Source organism: Cupressus sempervirens, chromosome 10 (assembly GCF_028749045.1).
Source record: "Cupressus sempervirens isolate cs-2001-9-10 chromosome 10, ASM2874904v1, whole genome shotgun sequence".
NCBI lineage: Eukaryota > Viridiplantae > Streptophyta > Pinopsida > Cupressales > Cupressaceae > Cupressus > Cupressus sempervirens.
In genome coordinates, this window is record NC_143127.1 from 892,293,123 (window position 1) to 892,320,319 (window position 27,197).

General features: G+C 33.3%; 1 protein-coding gene across 1 annotated transcript; it reads right to left on the reverse strand.

Moving 5' to 3' along the window:
• Positions 1 to 24,276: 24,276 nt before the first annotated feature.
• On the reverse strand, positions 24,277 to 26,385 carry LOC149536858 (peroxidase 21-like). Its single transcript, XM_089805597.1, has 4 exons — positions 26,112 to 26,385; positions 25,673 to 25,861; positions 25,109 to 25,274; positions 24,277 to 24,862 (listed from the first exon to the last, which is right to left on the reverse strand). The coding sequence occupies exons 1-4, from the start codon at positions 26,346 to 26,348 to the stop codon at positions 24,459 to 24,461; spliced, it is 996 nt and encodes a 331-aa protein (XP_089661723.1). The 5' UTR covers positions 26,349 to 26,385; the 3' UTR covers positions 24,277 to 24,458.
• Positions 26,386 to 27,197: the final 812 nt, after the last annotated feature.

Consider the following 27,197-nt stretch of genomic DNA (forward strand, 5'->3'; position numbering starts at 1 on the left):
TGAGAGAGATTGGGTTAGAAATGGAGGACAAGAAGGGTAGAGAAAAATAGAGATAAAGAAAGGAGAGATGAGAGATACAAATAGTTAGAGGGAGAAATATGTAGACATTTATAGGGGAGAAATTTAGAGGGTGGGGGGGAAGAGATGTGATAAAAAAGATAGAGTTGGGGAAGAGAGGACAGGATGAAGCTATTGTTGAAGAGGGAGAGGGAGAGATAAGATAAAATATTTTTATTATACAAATATAAAATTATATTAATTATCTTATACTAACTAAAATTTTAGTGAAATCTCCTTCCATGAGGTTATAGTGGATATCCTCTTTTGAGACAATCCAGGAGAAGAAATGTAAAGGTTTTTGAGACCAACTTTATATGTGTTGATTGCATTTATTTGAAAGTATATAGGTATTTTCTATAAATCTTTTTTTGTGCATATGGCACGGTCATTAAGTAAAATAAATTGAATATTTATCTTTACATACATACACATCACTTTATATATCTATCGTAAACTTTTTATCTCTCCCTCTCTCATTCTTTCCTTATGTCTCCTTTATTAATATTTATCCCTACCATCTCTATTTTTTCCTTTCTGCTTTCTCTTTATATATCCCCTTTCGTTCCCTTCATATCCCTCTCCATCTCTATATATCTTCATCCCTATCTTGATCTTCCATCACTTTTATCTATCACAATCTATAATGTCTCCCATTTTTGCATTGCTTTTCTTACCTGACCATTTTATTTGCCATCTTGCCATTAATTCCATGTTGTACCATTTCATTTCTCTTGATGCCATAGTTTGTAAAGGGAAATATACAGGAAGGAGTTAATGCACAAGACTCTGTTGCTCGTCCTTCCACATACTGTGTTACAATTCACATTTCAATGTACTCCCACCTCTTAACTTTAAAAGAAACTATGTTCTCATAGTTTGATTGCAAGAATGGTGTCAATGACAAGGAAAATAAACATAAATGGTGAGATGGAAATTTAGCATTTTCTATTGCAAGTATTCATGTTGATTGATAGGTTGAGCTTGGGTAGAGCCTCTTGCACCTACGAAGATTTTATGGAAGGTTGGAGTCCATGAAGATTTGTGTCAACAAATCTACCAATTGAAATGGGCTTAGACTCAAATGCAAGATCCTGCATAGTAGAAAAGGTGAGAAATGAAGAAAATCTAGACATGCAACCCACTATAGACCCCAAAAATGGTGGTACATATGATCCTTCAACCCACTTTTCTCCTCAAACTACACTCCAATCCCCCTATACTTCACCAATCCTCACAAACCAAACCTCAAACTTCCCAATTCCCACAATTTGCAACATTTATCACCCCTACCAATTCATCTACCCATACACAGACCAAACAACGGTGTAGGACAATCTTAGAATAGATACCATAACTCTTCTATCCCTCCAAATCCCAAATGTGTATAAAGTTATCCATTCTTTCTTTGAAGGTAATAAGAGAGAATTTTGAGTATTACAAATATTGATATAATATATAAATTAAATATTAAATATAATTTAACATATTAGTATATCAATTTTATTTTAGGAATTAAAATATCAATGATTAATTTTCTACATATAAATAGACATACAGTTAATTAGTGCATATTAAATATAAATGATTTTATAAAATAATAAATTGCATTAATATTAATCTAATTCATAGATTATATAAATATGGTTTATATTAATACACACATGCACGTTTATTTATATATCTATGTTTATGCTTATGGATGAGATTGTGTGTGTTTTTTAACCATCAACGCTTCCGATCATACTCAATGATCCATCTTAATATCATACTCAATGATCCATCATTAAGATGAGAGATCTCAAGAATGTCAAAAGATGATGGATCATTGAGTATGATCCGAAATGTTGAGGGTTAAAGAACACACACAATCTCATCCAGAAGTATAAACATAAGGACAATTTAGTGATTAGACATGTCATTTTTGACCTTTTTCACCCTCTTGTCCTCAGTGAATGATATTTTGTCTATCTTAGAGTCCAAGCATAATCAATGTGTCATAAATCTAGTTGGACTATTGCATACCTTACCAAAAAAATAAAGTGGAGCAATGCTATCATTATGACTTTTGTCTCTATCACATTTTCCTTTATCCCAAATCATGTGGCATGTTTAAATGCATTTGTGGAAATGCATTGTCTTGCAAGTCAACTATATGCTTGTCATATTTAATGCATTATCTTTAATAATTTTTGGATAAGACAAGAGTCCCAAAAAGGTCTAGAATTTCACTATCTATTTATATTTTTCGTAGAAATATTTTTTTTCATAGCCATTGATTACGATAGATTTTTTTTGTTTTCAACATTTGAGCAAGGTATGCCTTTTTTAGTTTACACGTATAAGTCACAATCAAGTTGTGTTACATATCTAGATACATATGTTTTTCTTTTTGTTGGTGTTAATTGCTTGCATTTTGGGTTTCATTGCATAGGTCAAACATGTTTGGGTACATATGATATTCTCTCAAGTTGTCCATCATTTATGTATGCCATATCTTTCAACTTATTACAATTTACCAATTGTGTCACTTGGATAATTTATCTTTCTGGGATGTTTTATACTTTTTTCTCCTCTATGCCTCGCCCTTTCTTATTGTGTGTCTTCTTAGCTGAAAGAGCCTTATATTGACAAGGTTTATTTATCTCAGGGTTTGGAAATTTCTATCTCGATTTATGTGTTGATAATACACTAAGTGAGGACATGGATACCTAATTTGTACTGTTCAAATTTTTGTGGCCTTTTTGATACCAAAGTATGAGTAATAGTTGTTATTTGGATTTATAAGATAGGAAAGGTGGTGAAGATGTGGCGGATCATTATGCCTTTCATTAGATTTTGTGGCTTGTTGAGTTATGGTACTATAGACTGTGCAACATAAGCACAAAACCAAGGAGATAACATTATATTTCATCACCAAAGTATGAAACACAGTATTAATATTCATCAACACACTTTGAGGCCTGATTTTGGGTATAATTCACATAAGGCTAAAAGAAGTTTTGTGAAAATAATACATATCAATTGGAATCAAGCTTCAAAAGATATCACTACTAGAAGAAGAGATTGCAGAGAAGACTAAAGTATGGTGGGGGAAAGACACATGAGAGAACTTGAGGATGAAGCTGCCAAGTGGCATTGGTGTTCTAAGGTGTGGAGCATTTTCAAAAAAGGTTAAGTTACCACATTCATCTAATGACTCCATAGGTAGAAACCCTCTATTACGCGTATCATGGGTTAAGAGTTGGAGCAACGGGATTGTCAAAATTGATGGGGTGGATTTTACAGTGATGGAGGAGCTTAACTCTGCAATGATGGGCATACCTATTATTGGGAAGAAATTCTACAGAGATAGGCATATTTCTCGGTAGGCTATGATCGAATTTACCAAGGATGTGGAAGAAAAAAAGGCTTTAGTGAAGAAAAGTGCCTACTACCTGTCGAGCTCCATCAAGCCCCTGTGGAGGTTTGTGTTGAGGGTTATTATCAAGTACATCTCCTTGGATACAAGATTTGACCAACTCTGCATGCATCACTTTGTGCTCCTCAATCATTTCAGGTATGGGGTGAAGGTTTCAATTCCTTTTTTCCTATATTCGTCAATTAATGAGAACATCAATGACTATAAGGAGAAGTCCATTGCTAATCTTGCTTTTCATGAGGGGCTTTTGCTATTAATTTATGAATTTTTTAAGGTTGGGACAATGGGGAAAGATATTAAGAATATGAAGCTGGGCAACGAGGGAAAAGATGAGTCGGATGAGTCGAGAGAAGATTATATACCATCTGATACTGAGTACAGTCAAGAGATGTATTCACATACAAATGAGGATGCTACCCCACAACATAAAAAGGGGAAAAAGAAAATCAAAATGGAGAAAAAGGATACTCTCGACTCTAAACAAAACACTAAGATCTCATTTAATAGAAACTATAATGAGAGGGCGGAAGGCATGGATACAAAGTGTAACAATGCTGATGAGGAGGAAGATACACATTTTGGAGAAGAGGAGAATAAGGAGAGGACGAGAGGAAAGAGAAATATTACTATAAAGATGCTTGTCAATAGAGAGGAGGTTTCTACCGGCAAGCCTTTCAGGAGGCTGAAAAGAGGGAGAGATATCAAAAATAAAGCCAAGGAGAAAAGGCAGGAGGAGGGGAAGGATAGGGATGAGGAAGAGGAGAATTAGGGGAGTGGGGAAGAGAATGAGCAGGTTTTTGTGGAATATGGGTCTGGCCATTACACTTGTGAGATTTTGGGAAAAGATAGGAAGGTGGTTTGGAGTAATTTTGACAATGTTTCTGCGAGGATGGGGCTCAATAGAGAGATGATGAAAACTCTAGTGAAGGAGAATAAGGAGGGAACAATTTAAATGGAGGAGCTTATTGACCATGCCCTTATTATTTTGAGTGACATCACTAAGGAGAACCCTTAGATGGATGTGCTAAATAATCCAAATTACAATGCAATTGATAGCCATAGAACCACAAAATGGATTTACCATGAAATCTAGGAGCTTATATACAAAGTGGGCAGATTGGAGAGGCACAATTACAATAGCAAGAGTAGGAATACCAAGGAGGAAAAGGATATGGAAAAAAAAGTGGAGGAAGTGAAGAGGAGAGCTCAGAGCATGGAGGGCACCCTACAGAAAATCGTTGAACAAAGCTATAACATTCTTAAAGATTCTAATGACAACATAAAGGTGTTGATTGAAAAAATTGAGGAACATAGGGGTAGTAAGGAGGAAGGCCATTCTGCCAATAGTGGTAAGGACAATTCTACTAAGGATGGTTTGAGGAAGAGGACTAGATCCAACACAAAGAAAGAGGACACCCAGGAACCTAATAAAGATCTCTCTGACCTTAAGGAGGTGGCTGGAAGAGTGTTTGAGCTAGAGATTCATGCTACAAAAATTCTCAAAGAAATTTCCTGAGTTGTTCTCCTGGCTTTAGGCCTTTCCTAGTTTTTTGTTCTATTTCCCTATTTTATTTTTTTGGCTTTATCTATTTATCTTGAGGGAGGTTGTTGTTTTTAGCCCGTGGCTAGTATGTTGGTGATACTTTTAACGCTTTATCTATGTTAATCTTTAGTTATGTAGGGTTTCAGGGCCCCATTAAAACCTATTTTTCTTAATCAAAAACATTATATTTCATCACATCTTGATGATTATGAAACTATTTTATTAATTACCTAACAACAAAAGCACAAAATCTATCATGGGGAAAAGATCTTGTATATCTTTGTATTTTTAAAAATGGGTTGAGCAAGATAGTTTCCAAGACAATATACCACTTTTGTTACATCTGCACCCTAGTCTGTAAAGCCTCCATGAATTTTGGTGCTAAACTTATTTGCTTGCACTTCTACTAGCTTGATAAACTAGATTTTATGGGTGTGCCAGACTTTGTTGTTTAGTTGGACACCTCATCTTCTTGTATTTATAAGACTCCTAGACATTTTTAGGTTAATCTAATTATTATTTTCATCAAAAATTTTTAAATCCAAGGCTTTTCAATTTGAGATTTTATATTCAAATTAGATCTCTATTTTCTCAACTAGGGGCAATGAGTGACATATTTCATTGTATTCATTGGTTTTTATTATATGGAAGCATATGTTCTTTTAGTAATTGTCATCTAGTTGATTTTTAGTATTAACTTTTAAAACAAAATAATTCATCTTTGTTTGTCAGGTTCCACCATTGGCAATTGTCATTAGTATCTACCATCTATTGTTACAAGTAGAATTTGTAAAATTTGGTCAAAAGTGCATGTGTCTTATCCATGCTTCCACATCTTTCTCTAATCATGTTACTTCATTGATTTGCAACATTTGGACTATCAAGCATTGTGGGTCTAGAGGAATCCTCTTTCACATATCTTTTCATTATTGAGTGGTAAAATCAATTCTTTGAGTGTCCTCTATATTACATTTTCACTAGGTGCTAATGGATTTGAGGAAGGAGGGGATTGTGGTGGTCAACCTTTGGACCATATATGTCAGGGTAGAGGAGACAATGATGCACAATTGGAGTTTTTTTCAACCCTAGACCTAATCAACTCCTTTCAAATATCCTTAAATATTCTCATTTAACTAAGTTGGCCTACTCCAAGGGGATTTTCTATTTCTTATGTGGCTACCAACAATTTGGTTGGCCCCCATTATTATACTTCCACATGGACTACTATTTATAAATGCCACTTGTTCTCATTATTCAGTTTGGGGAGGAACATGACACTTGGCTATGTTAGATTTTTTGGAACTTTGTACCTTGTGTACAAGTTGACTAAATATAAAAGCTATATTGTAATTGAAATGCCATCAAGTGTAACCATTTAGTTATTATTTATGCACAATAAAGTATATTTGTGCAAGGCAATTATAATTAGTGATGTGAACATAAGCAAAAAAAATCTATATTCTACAATACATGGGTTAAATTCACTATCTTATTTCCTCTCTATATCTTTAGTCTATGGAAATGCCTTTAAATTTAAGAAAATATGCGATTTTTGCTCTTTTTTCTACAGTTTTGTAAAATTTCTTAATCCATTATTTTTTACATTTTTTTCAAAAAATCTTACACTTCTGATTTGTCATTTTTTTTTTTCCAGAATGATTTATGTTGTCATGGTCCATACCATCCAACTCTAATTTATTTCATTATTGTAATTTTTATCAAACAATGAGCAATATGATCTTCTTCCCTTTCCCATTGTACAACCTTCAAAGAGGAAACCAACAAAGTTACACAACAAAACTAAAAAGAACAACACACCTTTAATTGGAGAATTTTGAGTAATAAAATGTTAGACTCGTACACATCTCAAAAAAATTCAATCCCCTCATATTCCACATTAACTAAATCACATTGTAAGGAAACGTGCAACAAAGAATATAATTGTTTCCACATAACCCATAATATATTTGAAATAAACACAAAATTAAAATTCACATGCAAGAGAATAGAAAACATATCCACAAAAATGTGACACAAGATATACCTTGGGAAACCCTCATTGAGGGAAAAACCTAGCCTATAAAAGCATCCATCACCATGTATTATTCAACAAAAACACCATTGCAATACAATCATGGAAACCTTCAAAGCCATAGCCACAACCAAGCAATCCATGTGAACAAGCATGAATCCACACATCCCATGCCATGCTTCCAACCTTCACAAATGCTCCCTTGGATAACATGTCAAACCTTATCCCACTCGACTCTTGCTTTTTTTCTTCTCATCTCTCTCATACAACAACTACCCTCATGGTTGCTTATATAGTAGCAAGTCCCACAAAACCACCAAGTGGTATTACATAAACCATGTGCTACCTAACCCATTGAACCCACATTTAATATTGGAAATATAATTCTTTTTTCCCAATATTAAATAATTACATGAAATATTATCACAATGTTTCAATACAACTCATCAGTATATCCCATGGGAATCTTTACACATTGCATGTCCATCTAGGTGCAACATTACATAATAATATAAAATAATACAATATAACAATATTATACAATGTGTGCAACACCCATTATCTCAACAATCTCCCACTTGTTGTATACATTGCATAGGATCAATCTGTAGCCACATAAATGAACAAGGGAACAATCTCTCCCAACACATCCACCATCATGGATCAAAGTACACCATGTGCTCCATCCTGGTACCCACAACTAAATCAAAGTATCCAACATCTCAAACATAAATGATGCTACCTCCTATTATGCCATTGCCATTGGACATACATAGAAGCCATCCAAAGAGAAGGCCACCCAAACTATCACATTAGAAGATAATAAAATCTTGTACCAACTAAAAATACTAAGCACAAAAAACTTGATCTAAAGGTAATCACATGTCTCTGTAGTTGTCGAAATATTTATAGTTGAAATAACATCCACAGTAAGTGCCAAACCCATCCAACTATCCATACCTCTAAAGGTATACCAAGTGAATCTCACAGCATCAACATGTCCAATTTGTAGCCTGCAATCACAAGCCTCAAGAGAAATACCTGCCACATATATACCAAGAAGATTCCATTGCAAAAGAAAATGTCAAATCTATAACCAATCCACTCACAACATCTCAAAAAAGTGAATCCATGTAGTCTCAAGGACATCCACAATACATAAACCAATAACCTACAATAATAATTCTCATAACAAGTCTCCAACACTCTCCCAAGTTCTTCATAACTGATAGAGGAAAGAGATAAAGGAATAACCATGTCATCTCTCACATTACATACATGAGCACAAACCAGTGACCACAATCTCTAACCAATCTCAAATCCAATCTAGGAAAAATTGAACATCCAAGAAGATAACCAAGACCAAAGAGAAACCATGCAAATCATAAATAGTATCATGTCCTTCTACACAAACCTCTAAATGTAAATTGTGCAAGTATGATCTCCTCTATAAAACCCCAACCAAGAAGCCTCAACAACACCCAAACCATACCATATAACTAATTATCATGGATGTAAGCCTCTCAAAAGAAGATCAAACTCATAAACCATTCCTAAACCAATGAATATGCCCAATATAAACCATCTCCCAAACTCAACCAACATAACAACATATGCAAAAGGAGATAACCAATGATAAACCATTTCTCAAATGAACCCTCTAGAACTAACTCATTTACTGTAGCTCAAGATCCATATCCATAAAAGACAAGCATAAATATAATGCACTTGAGAGAAATAATGGGCTATACCTCTCAAGTAGCAAAATCACTGAGTAGACCAAGAGTGGGGAATGAGAATGCTCATCAAGATATCCAAGTCTCCAACCAAAACTCATCTAAGAATAATCTCTTCTCAAGTCCGTATCAGGAAAATGCCCCTCAAAATTCTCACTAAAACTATCAACTGTCCCAACAAATACCTCTCTAATCCAAGAGAAATCAACATCACTACTGTCTTTAAGTATCCATGAGCACCTGTAACCAATCAATCCATGCCAACTCCAAATGCAACATAGTGATATCATGAAGTATCTAGCTTATGATCAATGTACTCAATACCAAGAAATTTAACCAAGATCAATGTCAAAGTTCCAACAATGGCCTCAGGAATATAAACATGACAACATGATCCAACCATCTCAACCAAAAGAGATAACATGCTCCATATGAACATACTATAACATGTCAAAAAACTCTAAACATGTATCAAGAGTATACCATGACATAATAATGAAACCATCCTCACACCAAGGACAACATGCCGAACAAAAGCATAATCCACACCTTTTCCAAGAACCCCATTAGTCCTCAAGATGCAACCATCTCCACACATCATGAAGAAAAGCATCTCCACATACCATGAAGAACCATCTCCACACACCATGAAGATAACCAAGAACCTCATGAGTCCTCAAGATCTAACCATCTTCACACTCGATGAAGATAACAAGTGCACCATGCAAATGTCAAAGGTGCTTCTACAACAACATGATCTAAGAAAAATCTCCAACAACTGCAAACACTCAATAAATATATCAATGCCAAACACTCCCACTCAACCGTGGTGCCGAGTCACCCTTGACATCATAAAATCCATCTCTTACATGAAGATCCTCTAGGTCTACACTCACACAACCAAAGTGTCAATACCAACTAAAACCAAGATATCCAAACCAAAAAGATACAAATCAAACTAGGAGCTAATCCTGTAGTGTCACTTCATCAATGTCACAAGCTCCCACTAAATCGTGTATCCAAGCTATCGATGACATCATGATTAAAAATCCATCCTCTAACCATGAGAATCAACCAAGGCATCAAACCATCAAAGAACTCAAAGTGGTCATCATGAGCTCCTCAAAAGAAACCAAATAACCATGATCCTCAACCAAGAAGATATACCACCATAACTATATTAAGAATCTAAACCAAGTGAACATAAAGGATGTACCTGTATATCTAATCATGTCATGCCAAAATATATGGCACCATGATCACATCTATGAACTGAGCAACTAACTCTCAATATGTCCAACCTATCAGCATAAAATAGTCAACCACAATGCTCCACCATGACTGCACCTGGTAACAACATCTCATCCCTTGTACATGAAAAAAAAAATTAGTAAATCATGTGACTTAGGGCATAGACAAATCAAATACAAGCCACCAATTTGAATATGCATCAATGATGAAAGATCAATGGGCAAAGACAACCTATAACCAAGCTATAAATGCAATCTGTAAGTATAGACTGCTTACAACACTACACAACTTGTAGATCCAACAAGTCATCATGCATATCCAAACCAAGCACTGATAACCATATCATCATGAGACCAATATGAAATATGAACTTAGTATTCAATGACATCAAATCTTAAATCTCAAAACATACAATGTCATAGACTCACAATGCTACCATAGTCAATATATATACCATAAACTGTACAGATCAATATATCACCAAATAAACCATGTCAAACTTGCATCAAATCTCAACCAATGTGTAGAGCTCTCTAAGAGCTTTCTATTGACTACTTGAAGTCTAAAATCTAACTCTGTATGCCCAAGTTATGCCCTAATTTGTGCTCAAAATAAACAACATTTGACTTTCAAGCTCTTAAAACTTGACAAAATGTCAAAATCATATAACCAAACCTACACCATGTTGTAGTGCTCCGAATTAGCTTTCTAACGCCTATAAGAAGTCTAAAATCTGATATCTTGAGAGAAAGTTATGGTCATTTTACTAAGATAGTCTTTTTACCATTTTTGCTACAAATTTGTTTTTTGTGACAAAAAATTCTGACGGGATTAAATTTGATGATCATCACGGGCTGAAACTTTAAAAACTCTTTCATTTCCTTTGAACATGACAAAACTGGGGCATATTATATATCAAAATTTATGGAAACATTGACCTAGATTCAATGTTGAGATTTGTTTTTGCCTACGAGGTCATTTTTGCAAGCTAACCTCTAAAAACTTCATTTAAATGAAACATTTAAAAAACCCTTTTGTCCAACAATTTCACATACCCAAAATCTACCACTATTCCATCATAACAACAAATCCAAAACCATCAGATTTGCAATAAACAACTCATATATCTTGCCCTTTTCTTTTATCCTCTCATACATTCCCATGGATTCATTCTAGAGTTACAATAATAAAACCATAGTTTTGATACCACTTGTAAGGAAACTTGCAACAATGAATATAATTGTTTCCACATAACTCATAATAGATCTGAAATAATTACAAAATTAAAATCCACATGCAAGAGAATAAACAACATACCCACAAAAATGTGACACAAGATATACCTTGGGAAACCCTCATTAAGGGAAAAACCCAGCCTCCAAAAGCATCCATCACCATGTATTATTTAGCAAAAACACCATTGCATTACAATCATGGAAGCCTTCAAAGCCATAACCACAATCAAGCAATCCATGTGAACAAGCATGAATCCACACATCCCATGTCATGCTTCCAACCTTCACAAATGCTCCCGTGGCTAACATGTCAAGCCTTATCCTGCTTGACTCCTACCTTTTTTGCCTTTTTTCTTTTCATCTCTCTCACACAAAAACTACCCTTGTGACTGCTTCTATACTAGCAAGTCCCACAAAACCACCAAGTGGTATTACATAAACCATGTGATACCTCACCCATTGAACCCACATTTAATATTGGAAATTTAATTCTTTTTTCCCAATATTAAATAATTACATGAAATATTATCACAATGTTACAATACAACTCATCAAGTATATCCCATGGGAATCTTTACATGTTGCACATCCATCTAGGTGCAACATTACATAACAAAATAAAATAATACAATATAACAATATTATGCAATGTGTGCAACACCCATTATCTCAACAATTTAGAGCAGTTGAATATATTACACATAAATAATTGTAATCCCTAATTCAACATTTGATAAAAATAAAATTGTGACAAAAGGCTTAAATAATATGGAAAGCATTTTCCAGAGACTGGGATATTGAGACACATTTGCATGTTGTCATACAATTCCTAGAAACACAACAATAGAATAAAATATAGAGGAACTAAAAAGGAAATTTATTTGTCAGTCTTCTTCAACACATTAGGCCAAGTGAAATAAACACAATGATCTCCAACAAATATGAATTTAGCTTTACATATTTATAAAAAATAATTATTAAATTGTTAAATCAAATTTCATAAGGATTGCCCTTAGGCATTATGTTCATTGTTAACTTGCAAGTTTCCAAAGGTTCTTATGCTTGTGTAGCTCTCATCAAACAAATTTGTGTGGAATAATAAATAATATGATTCCAATAACTTTTTATTTTAATTTTTTGGCAAAAGTCAAAAGCTTGTTATATATTAATAGTAATAAAATTTGGTAATAATAATAATATAGCAAAAGGTCTTATAGAGTCAATTATGTTCTTGAGAGATTAGAACAAAATGACGAAATATGCTAAATGTGATCAGAATATATTAGATCCAAAATTCAACACTTATCATGGAAATAACTATATATATGAAGCTAGGAATCTTGTGCTTGTAGAAAAAAACAACTCTAGAAATTCTTGTATCAATAGTCATATTTTAACAAAGCATCATGCATACCTTCAATTTCTCTTGTAGCTTCATGGAATCTATTTGTTCACCATCAATAAATATTTCAAATGAAGCCATTGAACCTATGACAAGTTGAGCTATGTAGTCTTTAAACAACTCACATCCAAAGAGCATGTCAAAGATTGAAGTTAGGTTAATCGTCATATCCTTAGGTAAGAAGCATCTTGGACAATGATGAGTTATTCCTAGATTGTTAAAAAATGGCAAGGCTTACAACAACATAAACTAGACATTGTTAAGTAATTACAAGATTCAATAAAGTTACTTGAATTATTTACGCATTCATTTTATCCTCCCAAGTAATAAACACAAAAACAAAAGAACATTGATTTTGGCAATTCAAGCACAAAATGAACATTAAATATAGAATAGTTACACACTCAATTAATCACACACATAGCACATTAGAATTCATCTTTTCAAAGTTCACATTGGGAAAAAATAGTGCCAAAAGATCAATTACCCTACATATATTTGATTTGGGTGACATCCGTAATGCTAACTAATTATAAGAATAACATCTAGTACTCATTTTGTTTAAAGGTATCATAGATGTCTTAAAATGAAACACCTATTTTTCCATTAGTATCATATGATGCATATTGTGCTAGATCACTTAAAACTTGATAAGTATCTCTCAATACCGGTACCAAGACATCCACTTTCTTTATGTGTTAAGAGCATTCACACTTTTATATGATTTTTTAAAGATGAGTTGACAGACCTAACTCCTTGTAAAATATTAGTAATTCTCAAAATAAAGGAAATTATACACAATGTACTTATACTCTAAATTAAATCGATGCTCTATGAAATGGGATCTCAATGACAATTATATGTGATAAAGGTTTAATGATTTTCCAATGCAATTTGCAAATAGATTTTAAAAATTATGGAACATTCATTAATAAAGTCATTACCATTTTGAAAAAAGATATCACATTTAGTAAAACCCAGTTCTGACTTCTTTTTCTAATTTTGATCATGAAATCCGATCATAAAATCACTATAGCTAATTTTATTAATTTATCTCATGAGACTTGAGAAAATATAGAGAAATTGAACACACAGTTAGGAAAATAAAAGTCAGAGAGTTAGATATTAAACAAGTAATGCACATAAAGTGGAGCTAGAAGATGATTCAAACAACATGTGACCACAATATTTAAAGAACAAGTTCCATGCGGGAAACCCTGAAGTTTGAAAGAGCTCATAAAATAATAGAAAGATAAACGAGAAAAAATGAAAAAGGCTAGAGAAAATATAATATTGGATTGAACTTCACACAACACATATATAATTGCTCGATTTATAAATAGTTGGTTTACTATTTTTATTCTATGGCACCATATTCAATTTGTTGGTATAAAAATTTAGAGATACATGGTAAAGATATTTCCATTATGATAAGTTGTAATACCAAAGTGTTATATCAACTCTTAATCAATTGAAAACTTATGTAATAAAGACTTTCTTTTTAATTCAAGTCTAGACATGTTTGTATAAATTCCAAAACTTTAGTTGGTAGTGTATTTTTGAGCTTGGTCATAAGCCACCTACATATTTGACATTTGGTTGCTCGTAGTTTCCCAATCATCCAAAGAATAATTTGAATTCTGTTGCCATCACTAATTGTTCAAAGTTTTAACATATTTAGACACTGAGGCTTAAAACTAGTAAGAGTGAAGGCATAAAACTCATTTTCCTCAAAATAATGACAATAAGAGCCACATAAACATAACATTGTTGGTTGATTTTTGTTGGGCTAATTGTCATCTTCCATAGAATTATTTAATGCATTCACTATATAAATGCATCTTTCCTACTAATGAAACATTTTCATTTAGGTTTATCAAAAGAATAAACAAATTTTTGAAATGTCTAACAATAATTGGCAAATATTTGGACAATCAACATGTGTAGGACTTCGTCACACAACACCATTGATTTCTAGATAGTGGCTTTGCACATAATTGGAATCCTCTCAAGCTTAATAATTCAAATTTTCCTAAATTTATCGTGTTTCAATGACTCCCAACTAGAGTCACATGCTAGTTCCTCATTAAAGATATGTAATGAGTACCATTCCCTCCACGTGAATCTTTAACCCAAGCCTCCTTGTTAAGATCTTAGCCCCAATATTGTTTTTAGTGGTCTATATTTCTTATAGTTTAGATATTTTACAATGTAATAGTATTTGGACATTCATCACAGAGCTCTCAAACATAAAAATGGATTTCCATTTTCTGACTACAATGAAAACCAACATTGCATCAAGGATTACTAGAATTTTGAAACATATGGTCAAATTGGGGTTTTTTTGGGGCTATTATGTCATATTTTAATCGACTTTCTACTAGTTTTGATTTTCCTTCTAACACTTTTATTCCATATTCCCTAGTACAACCAATACGATTGTGAATAATGTAATTCTAGGGCTTGACAACACTTGCTCAACTATTCATATTTTGTAGATCATTTCCTCAAGAGTTGGCTAGTCTTGAGGCTAGCATGTGATTTATATTTTCACTTTATCCTTGATCTATTTTCTTTCTTCTTGTCTTCCTTCTTCAATTGAAAAAGTAAATATAGGCTTTATGAACTATGTAAATTGTACATTATAAATATTTTCTTGCTTGGGATAAGAAAAATGGGAATTTTTTAATGTGTTGATTGGACATTGATATTTATTTGGTATACATGTTATAGACTAAATATTATAGGAAATTTGTTATTAAGTGGTGTTGAGGCAAGAAAACAATTCATATTTTAACCTTCATATCCTCAATCAACCTTTACTCCCCTGAAACATGCATAACTAAAAGTTTTTAGATATGTTCATGCATCATGTTACATGTCTGTTGTGGACTTTACACTAAATTAGTTCTCAAATGATAGGGTCGATGCTTATTCTATAAGGTATAGAGAAATCAATGCCCTTGTTGCCTGCATTTACTATGTTAGTACTCAAACTAAAAGTTTAGCCTTTGCTTGTAGTTATATTCAAGAACCCCTTTAGTGGAAAATAATTTAAATATGATTGGCATTGCTTAAATTTCTAGAAATGAGCATTGCATTGCATGTCTCTTTAGTGCAAATTTCTAGAGCAATATATGATTGAAATATTGTAGATGGATATGTTCTAATTATGGATGTAATATAGATTAACTTGATTGAAGAAAATAGTATAAAGTTATCCCTAGTTGAAATAGAAATTATAAATAAAAATGAACAACATTAGCAAATCAGTGTTTATGGTTTGTTGCATAGGGATATTATCCTTCTTCGCTATTTATTTCTGAGTTGGAAGAAAGGCCTTCAAATCAAACTTTATTTTTGGACTTGAATGTGCAACCTATTAGGTTTTCCCGTTCCCTTTATTCACTATATTTGTTTCATAAATTTAACAATGATTCAATTTTATGTAGTTGACAATATTTTTTTTAAACTTACAAATTTATAATGCTTATATTAGATAAACTTCTAGAAAGTTAGATTTTTAGTCTTCTATTTTCATCAATCTCACAAGATAAGGATTGCAAACAATAGATGATTTTGGATATAGTTTAGAGGATAGGTCAAAGCATTTGGATATTTTTGCTTGTATTTTGAGTTTTGTTTGAGGATGGGAATAAGTCAATTGTTATTGATATTACATTTACTATAGGTTTAAGCAATATTTAATTATTCTTCTTAACTGCTAATGTTCTCACAAGAAAAAAATTGTTGAGAATAATAATAGCATTTTTGTCGATGTTATTAAATTGTTGACAAATTAGATGAAGGATACTAGAAATATGGTATTATTGACCTATTTACCTCTTAAATAGTGGGTTAGATTAAAGGAAATACTTGACTAAATTAATTGATGTAAGTAAACCTCTCAAGATGATATGAAACATTTTACGAATTTGGGAGGCCTATTGATTCTCACAAACATAATATATTTTATTTTAAATAGAATTTGTAATATTATATATATATATATATATATATTTATGCCTTTTAAAATGATCCAGTTGATATCCAGACATGTATTTTTTTATCCCTCAAATGTTCTACACTATCGAAAGGTACTTATACCTTACCAAAGTATTTATTGTTGCATTTTCTATCTCTCCTTGTGCTAGGAAGTTGTAGTAGGAATTATAATCAATAATCAATTTTTAAATGTTAGCTATTCTACTTGTAGGAACAATAAATTCATCTAGATCATTTTGTCCCAAAATATTAATCAATAAAATATTTTATAATAATATCCCATTAATATAAGTTATCTAATATTTTATAATAAATCAAATATCCTACTTGTAGGATCAAGTTGGATTTAGAACTATATTTTCTCTTTTATAATGATTCAAATTTCAACTCAACTAAAATCGATAGTTTTCATCTCCCACCACTTTTTTCAAAACAAATCTATTCTAACCAGAAGAAAAATTATACGTTCTGGAAGAGGACTCTCTCCTCTAGAACATAATATAAATTTTAATTTTTTTGATATGATTTATTATTATTATTCTTTCTCAAAATTGACATCTTTTCTAGTGTTAAAATACATGCCTATAGAATTTTTTAATTATAATATACTATATTTAATTAAAACACTATAAACTCTATATGAGAATATTCTTGATGTTGACCTCTAAAAAATGGCATTTATATGTTATTAAATAAATATAATAAAAAATAGTAAGAGTTATTGAAACATCATTTATCTAAAATATATATTTTTCTTTAGTAATTTGATACAAACTAGTATGAAACATGCATTTAGTAGACATTTGCAATTAGAAAAGTGTGAGACCATATATAACTTAGCTATAATGAATTCATCTAGATCATATGTTTGAACAAAATTGATTTTTAGATAGAAATACTCAAATCTAGTTGTTCTGATAAATTAGCCTGCAAGGTGATACAACTTTGTGCTTTTACTGATGAACTTTTCCATTCTTTTTTCTTCAACGTTCTTCTTTGCAACCTTTTCTATGTCTTCAACATGTACTTCAACATTGTCAGCTATCTATGTAATTTGTTCAATCAAATCAGTGTCAAGATCATATGTGACTTTCAATGCTAACCCAATAATAAAATCTTAGGCTTGAACTAGTGTCCTTGCCCATTGCTTCCTTTTGCTTTCTTGATTAAGTATTTCATAATGTCAAACCAATTTGGGATATTTCTTTAGTTCTTTGGAATTACTTTTTCCAATTTTATTTTTTCCCACTTTCTTGAATCTCCTCCTTGATTGAGGTATTTTTAATCTTTTCTTCTATGCATAGTGTTTAAATAACTCTCCTTCATTTTTTGAGCTAGATGATGAGGAGGTGGGAGTGTCACCTATTGACCCTTTCACTTTTTCTTCTTTCTTGTCTCCTCTTCCAAGCTTAACTTCTACTTGATTGATTTAGTTCTTCTGACACTTCACTATCCTCTAGACACGCTTTTTGATAATTTGGACTTTGTTAATCTCATGTTTTTCTTAGAGGGTTTGAATTCCTCTTGTAGACCTTCTTTCTCCAGCTAGAGTCTTTTATTTTTCTGGTGTATCCTTCCTCACCGATGAATTCTCTTGTTTAGGGGTCTTCTCCTTTTTTTAAGTTGTAAATTGTTTAGGCATTTGTTGCCTCTTAGAAGTTTCCTATCTTACTAGTACCTCCTCCAATTCTTGGGATAATGTTTTGAATTCTTGATGATGCCTTGAATATGTTTTCTAGAGGTTCTTAAGTGTAAGAGTACTTGTATTCATGTATGTAGATTGTGAAAATGAAGCCCAAGCTTCCTTATATACTAGTTTTTGGGATTAAAAATAAAGTAATTCAACATGATCACAACATTTAAAAATTCAAACACCTAAGACAAAACTGGCCCCAAGACCAAAATAGGTCTGGGTACACATTGACTTGGTCAACTTATACCAGAGTTTTCTCGAGGAGAGATAATTTTAGGGGCTTAGAAACTGCATAGAAAGAACTAGGAAAAAGATAACGAGTGGTAGAAATAGCTATTTCAACCCAAATGCATCTGTGGACCATAAAATCATTAAATGACATGAGCTAAAAGTTATTAAATGATAGGCGCTTCTAGTTTAAGATGGTACATATGTTGATTTGAATTTGTAAATAAAAGAGTTTTATACCTTCTACAAGAGAAAATCTTCCTTATGTTACTTCACTTCTACTAGCATACAAGATAGGGGGACATAATTTAGTATAACTAGTCTAATTCTAACCTACCTTAAAAAGAATGAATAACTTTAAACAAACTAAATATAAGTACATTAAATCTAGAACCAATAATAATTTATTTCACTATTGTAAATGAAGATATGAGGATATAAATATTGTGATCATAGAAATTGAAAATATAGAATGTTAAATGCTTTCTGAATAAATTTGAAGCTCTCAGCCTTAGATGATAGCATGTCATATACCTACACACTACAATGTAGTCTCACTAAAAAATAAATAGACTACAAAAAATATAAAATGATCTAAAATCCATAAATTAGGTACCTATTTGTTATAATAAATATATTTCCCATCTTGAGCCAATAGTGAGATTGTGTATGAAAACCAATAGAGGTTTTTTGTACAAAATTAAGATCTAGATAGACATAGAGAAAGGCGTTAAAGAGAGTTTGAGGGTCAAAGAGAGAAAATTGAACAAAAAATAGCCACTTATTATTGCAAAAATGAAAAGACAGTCCTTTCATACATGCATGAGAGAAGGAGCACATATAAGGTATGACTACACCTAAGATGAGAAAATCTATGATGTTTTAGAGAGTGGTGTTGAGAAAGAAGGAATGGTACTATTCAAAGAAAGAAATTATTCTGAACTATTTGGAAATTAGGAGGCAACTATTGTAAGGTAATAATGTACAACGATATTACCGATAACCTTGTAGTAGAAGATATGACATGAAAGCTTGGATTAAGGAAAATTAAACATCCTTGTCATTATGAGATAAGTTGGTTTTAGGATGATCATATGGTGGAAGTAATAGAGAAGTGTTGGGTTAAGTTCAACACTGCGCCTTATCGTAATGAGGTGTTATGTGACATGGTTAACATGAGTGCTTGTCGTGTTTTATTAGGAAGACACTGGCAATATGATATATGAGATATTCATGATTATAGAAGGAACATAGAACTACTATTGAGAAGGATAGAAGAAAATTCACTTTAATTCTTTGCAGGATGAAGGATGAAGTGCAAATAACTTAAGTATGATACTAACTTACACAGTAGGGGACCATATTGCTATAGATAACAAGATTAAGAATTTGTAATAGGTGGATGAAGAGCTAAGTAAGATTGTGAAGTTGAAGAAGGATCTGATGGACATATTGTTGGCAATTTGGTTAGGTAAATAGGATATGACATTGTCATTTATGGTGACATATAGATCAAGTTATTAGATCTTGGAGATAATGTTTTGAGATGTAAACTTAGAAAACTATGAGTGTCACAGAGTGCATCTATTAGCACATGAACCTTTTTGGTCAGTATAATTAACATAGGAATTTCTGGCACATGCAAACTTACCTGGAGGAAGGACAATGTATAAGGATGGTGTATGCAAGAGTGCATATCTGTATGGATAGGGATATTTTGGTTTTACAATGACACTGTTGAGAAGACACAACAAGGTAATAGATATGAGATTGAGTATTTTGTATTGATGAATTATTTTGTTTATCAAAATAATTACTTCATTGATTAGGGATGACATCCTATACATGTCAACCCTAAGTTAGCAAGATTCAATTTTATATTTTGGAAAACATGTGAAGGTATGAAGACCGACATTTAAAGAAATATGGTATAAAGGAAAATGTTTTTGGATGTGAAGTTGTGAAAACTTGTAAATGAAATTGTATGTATATTATGCTATATTTTGTGATGCAAATTATGATCAGTATGAATTGTGACAAAGATTTGCGAAGATCATTAAAAGGCTATATCAGATATTGAAGATATCAACAATAGTATAGAGGTTTTTGTATCTATTTCTATATTGAAAGATTTGATTGTATATTGCATGTTTTGACAATGGGCCCATCTTACATTTATTTGTAAATTGTAATAACAACTCCTAACAAACCCCAAGTCCTCTAACAAGGAGCGAGACATTACATAGATGTAATAGACTCCTAATAGGGTCAATATCTTTCACAAAATACTTTTGATTAGTGGGTACTAACCCCACTAGGGTTTTCCCTTGGCCAAGGTTTCCCTAGTTAACAAAATATGGTGCTAAGAGTTTCATTATTTTATGGGTGTGATTACTATTAAGCATAATTAGTTTACTTTCATATGCAAGTTATAATTTAATTAAATATATCCAATTTTGAGCAAAAGTTTGTGAAATACTAATTCACCCCACCTCTTAGTATTTCCTATTTCTAACACTATGCAAACCTAAGAAGTTGTTGAAGGTTGATGAAAAGAAAATAATTTTGTAATTCACAAAGTGTAGGAGTAGTATCAAATGAGAAGAGAAATCTTGTGATCAGATCTGGGGGTTATGAAGGAGGTAAAAGAAAACATACATTGTTTGATGGTTGAGTAAAAAAGGAAGTGGTAATTTATGTAACATGGGCAATCAAAGCAAGGAGTATGGAAGCAATAGAAAAGTATTACTTGATTGGGAAGGGTCTATTGTTGGGATTGAGATGTCTAGATATAACAACACTAGGAGTAACCATTTACAAAATGCGATTGTTGTGAACAAAGAAGATATTTGGATTATGAATGAGCATGAGATTCATATCTTGAACCCTATCAAATTTTCATAAGTTCCTCTTACGGAACATATTCTACTCACTAGGGATGTATGATGCATGATTATTCTTGGGGAGTTGGCAATCTTGCATCAACCAAAAGTATTTCCTTTCTGTCCTTGTTCGTGTTTTCTAGTTTCAATGTTGTAGGCAATGATTGATCTAGTTGGCTCATTATCTTATGCAATTCTTATAGTGCGATCTAGAAATCATGATAGTTCTATGTCTACCTTCATTGCTTGACTTGATGGTAGTGGGCCAAAGTCATTTTTGCATTCGTAACATGGTTTAACAACCTCTTGTGTTTTTTATAAGTCTAGTGGTTGTATTGGGCATTAATAGTTCAATATTTTGGTTCAACAATAACCTTTTACGATTAGCAATTGGTATCAGAGCTTAGTCACATGGTCGAATCATTGTAGGACATGTCAAGTAACATTGGGAGGGGTATTGTTGGCAGTAGGCCAGAGTCCCTTGTTGGATTCACAATATGGTTTAACAACCTCCTATTTCTTCTAGATAAGTCTAGTGGTTGTATCAAATATTAAAATAAGTCTATCTTTTGGTACAATGAAAACCCTAGCGATTAACCTATCTATTGTGATGTGGAGCCCAATTAGACTCATAAGTTAATTTTTCCCACTTTATTTGGCATGGTTTCTCCCTAGATTATTACTACGGGGGTTTGGGGGCAACATCCCCAATACGAGGTCAAGGGGCAGCGCCCCTTGCAGGGTCCTGGGGAAGAGCCCCAAATGCATTCCTTGTTATAGTACATGGTGGGGTTGAGGGGCCAGCCCCAATGGGGGTTTAAAGGGGCAACACCCTCGAAAGCTCAACCAACTTTATTATTGTAAAATGTGTCAGCTACTATTTTTCTATTGGATGACTTGTTCTAGCCCTGATTTTGTATGAGACAAAAAACTTGTATAAAATGGCTTAGGGTTAGGGATTTCATAATGTATGATGAGATTGTAGCTTCTTGCAACGGTATTGAGCTATAAGGGATTATAGATTGTAAATAGGTTGTAATCACTGGATAATAAGAATATTGGACTCATTATTGGTGGACGTATCTATGTTGGGCGAACCGCATCAAATCTTGGTGTCTTGTGTTCTCTTCTATTTGATTTATTACTTTCTTACATTGGTTATATTTGTATGTAATTATTATTTATGTATCATTAATCCTATCAATATCCATTCTTTCCTTATGAAGTTATCTTAAGATTGTTGTGATCCTATATCATTCTTCTTGTTGTAATGACAAGGGTCAAAAGATTTATCTTATGATAGTGTTTCATGATTTGTGATGATTAGTGACACATTGTTCAAGGCTAATACATTTGTGGTGGATCTCTAGGTTCAATTGGAAAATATATCAACCTTATCTAATGGAGTTCTTATGGATTTGGGTCCTGACCTATATGTTATAATATGTTATACCTTTGGCTAGAAAAATTGTATATAAGTAGGTTTGTAGTTCTTGTTTAGGAGAGCTAATGAAGTAAGGTTTGTGTCCTTAGTAAGGAGGCGTGTCTATTGTAAATATGTAAACTATGTGTTGTAGGCTATTTGAATGTAATTAGATTATTTCCCTATTCGTTGTTGTCAAATTGTTGTTGTGGCATTGTGACTTGTGTTGTCTCTTGTTGCAAGGTTGGACAATCTCATTTGGGGAATCTCTCAACTTGATTGCACCAACATGCTTCCCTCAAGGATTCTCTTGATAGTCCTTCTAAAGAGGCCAACAATGATGCACCCATGGTGCTAGACATTGATAAAGTTGGGGTGATAGATGGTTTTGTAGGGTGGTGGGCTTAGATAGGGCCTAGGCTTATCTTCCCATTGGATGTACTAATTGGAGATTATTTCCCTTTCAGAGATGATGCAATCGATGCTTTACCACCTTAGCTAAGCAAAAAGGGCCCACTTGTGAGGAGTCCTCTGAGGATTCTCCATAATAGCAAGGGAGGAGGAGAGACCAATATAGAGACAATGGGTAGCATCACCACCACCCGCTATAGCTACACCCATGCAACCCACACAGTTGGGATCAACTATAAAGAGATCACCCAAACCTTTCTCCACGATTGATGAGGGTGAGACCACTAATACTATCAAAACCCTTCATGGATACACCAAGGGCTTTAGGTAGCCATGTGCCCCATCCAATCCCGATTGGTCGATATGAGATCAAGTATAGATAACATCACAATCTAACCATAAATGGATATATTTATCTTAGGGTAAATATATGTTTATAAATTTAGATTAATATAGTATCAAAATTTGTCTTAATTCTCCAACATATACAAAATTACGATTACAATGAAAGAATGTTCACAACAAAAGAATATTTAAATTTAAAATAATAAGTTTTATCCAATTATGTCAACACGATTTAATAAAATTATTTATAACTAGTTCAACACAATATTGTAGCTATAACATCAAAACACTTTTCCTAAGAAAACCATTATATGTGTGAGAAATGTGTTGCATGATTTGAAAGAAGCATGATCACTTCAAAAAGGATGAAAAACTTGTAGTAGTAAAAAGCGACGGCGAGGATACAAATGATTGATTGTTGGTTCAACTGTACTTTCTTTTTTCTTTGAACAAAAAGGTGTAGTGTGTAGACAGAGAGAGGGATGTTATGTACAGAGAGAGCGGGTATATAGAGAGAAAAAACAGGGTTTACAAACAGTTAAAACTGTGCATGGCATAACAATACTTTCAGCAGAGCATCTGGCAAAGAATCCCATGTTCAATCCCTCAAACTGGACCATAGTTGGTATTGTTTCATCATTTTATTTCATGTGAATAGATTACGTCAATCCATATATTAGGTGACAATGGAATATGAGATCCGAAACGTACATGATGAATCTTTAAAGAAATCTAATGCAGAAAAGCTTGAACTTTATATAGCTGTTCAGTGTAGAACAAAAGATGAGGGTGATTTAGGCATTCACAAAGCGACAGTCTTTCCTGATTTCTCCATTGTTTCCAGTGAGAGGATTGTTCTCAGAGAGAACTGTAAGTGCTCTTGAGAACTGAGAAAAGAAATAGTTGTTGTCTTGGGCCATCTTTTTCACATAAGGAGATGTTCTGGGGTCCAAAAGCAGCTGCTGATCTACCACCAGAAGGCCCTTGTTTTCCATCAGATTTTTGTAATAATTGTTATCAAACTTCATTGGCGTCCCACGATCATTACGTGCATACACCACTGCTTCTGGATCTGGATTTGTTGTTGGGCAGCGGCCTTTCAGATACGCAGCGTATTCTGCATTCAGAGTTGGGTCCACTTTGGGATACAGCCTGTGCACCAAGTTCCCACAGTGTGTTCTTCCGACCGTGTGTGCCCCTGTTTCAGGGAAAAAGTACATTTTCCTTTATGAACTGAGCAACCCTTCATGATAAAACTTGGATCTAACTTACAGAACACATTGTTAAGAGATAATCTAACAATTAGATTTTATTACTTTAATTGCAGTTAGGGAATTTAGTTTGTAAAGAAGATGAAATTTGGATAGGACCCATTTCCGATTGAGGCAACGGAAATCAAATAATCCATCATTTTCCATGAAAAGTTGAGAAGACGAAATCACACCTAGAAGAGCAACAACTCCTTCTGCATCGATTCCCATGGCGCCAAATCGTGATAGAACAGTTGAGACACTGTCATTGTGCAATGGAATGTATTTGTCCACCACTGCTGCGCTGCTCTTCTTGCTGTCTCTTCTCCCTGTTTTCAACTCCACGCGAGGCCCTCCCAACTGCAAGAAAATGTACTTTTCAGTTTAGACAGCGTAAAATCACTCATTAAAGCAGCTAAGAGCTACAACACAACGGGTTTCTCATCTGAAAAGTTTTAGATTCTGGTCTATTCGAACTTAAGACATAATTACAACGGTAAATTATGAATCTCTCATCTGAAAAGTTTAGATTAGATAGTCTATTCAAAAGTTTTAGATTCTAGTCTACTCAAATAAAGATATCAGATTGATCATACAACATATATCTAAACTTCATCCAAGAAAAAAGACGGTCTCTTTCACATAGATTTTGCGCATTGAATCTTGGTGGTTTATACTTTTATCCATTCAGGAATTCTTGGATAGATTAGAAGAGATTAGCCATTGCAAAACAAACCCAAATGAAAGATTACACTAACCATGACGGCTCCATCTCTGGCAGAAAGAGCAACAATGTCAGCACAGGAGACTATACCAGGGCATTCCTTCTCTAGAGCATTCTTGATTGTATTGACATACTTGAAATTCCTCATTCCAAAGTTTCTGTCAGATGGCTTCTCAGACTCCACACTCCCGCTCGTATCCAGCAGCACCGAAGCATCACAAGACTGCATTCAGATAGCAACACAAAATTAAACTCCAAATCATAACAAATTATCTTTTAAGGAAACATAATCTAGAGTGAAAGAGATTGATATATAAAAATCTTTCACACACAATGTCTCAAAAGTCAAAACTTTTTTTTTCATATCTTGAAAAATACAGTATTAGATTACAAAACATATATATCAAATAACAAATTTCAGGAAAATTTTTACATTTTATCTGGAGGATAACAGAATCCCTAAAAATAAATACCTCGACCATACAATCATGGAAAATAGCTCTGAGCCAGGAAACGGCAGTATTGCCATGTTCTTGATAGAGATTAAACACTTGCTCCTTCACAATCTCCTCCGCTCTCGGGCATGATGCTGCATAGTAGTTGCTCTCCAATCCGCTGGTCTGAGCCCATGAAATCTGTGCCCACAATGCAATCACAATGAATGTGAGAGAGCAGAAAGTAAAACAGAGACTACTGGTCTTGCTCGCCATTGTGTTCACTTTGGTTCCCCTTTCCTTGCCGGGTGGGATGTTTATAAAAGCAGAGGATTATGATATTAAATTCTGTGGACACGTGATTGATTAGATCCGTGAGAGCCCTCGATATTGACCGGCACAAATTTTGGTAAAGACAGAACCCGCCGCACTAGAGATGATTTCATAGACGCGTCAATGCCCCCACCATTCCAACTTGTGGTTTGGGTAGTAGAGTGGGATATTTAGGAGCTTATCCACGGTTTTGAAATAGTCAAAGCAATCTAACTTTCCCGTGAATAACTAGTTGATTAAGTGGTCTCCATAAACTAGTGGCCATGAATAACTAGTTGATTAAGTGGTCTCCATAAACTAGTGGCCATGGCCGTTACTTTATTAAAATTATTTCCATATTATTTTGGATTAAAGTCTTATAAAGGATGATTAATAAAGATTATCAAAATAAAACACTAGTGGGTAGATCCAATCAACAAACTTATTGATCTATGTCTAGTTATTAGTTTATTGAAATTACTTATAATTTGTGATATTGTTAACACGATTCAATAGTGTAGTTTTTTTAGTCGAACTCATTGACCCATGTTTCATGAGTAGTGATTCACATGAAACTCTTTCCAATGAGAATGAAAGAAATATTTAGCACTAATTTCATCTAAGGTGATCTGCTCACATAGGTGAGGCCACCCATCCCAATACTACCGTAGCTCAAGTTGGTTTGACAATGGAGGAACTCTACAACTAAGTGCACTTGAGTTGGAGTAGTACTAGGATGGTCAATCTCCTAAGAAGTCCTAGTGCTTCACCTCTATGAGCATTGCCTAGATGCAATGAGTGCTAAGTGTTCCG

Coding starts and splice junctions, on each gene's coding strand:
- LOC149536858 (XM_089805597.1), bottom strand. CDS start 26,348: ATGGCGAGCAAGACCAGTAGTCTCTGTTTTACTTTCTGCTCTCTCACA. Junction 25,862..26,111: donor TCCATGATTGTATGGTCGAG/GTATTTATTTTT, acceptor ATCTGAATGCAG/TCTTGTGATGCTTCGGTGCT. Junction 24,863..25,108: donor AGGAGTTGTTGCTCTTCTAG/GTGTGATTTCGT, acceptor TCCCTGAAACAG/GGGCACACACGGTCGGAAGA.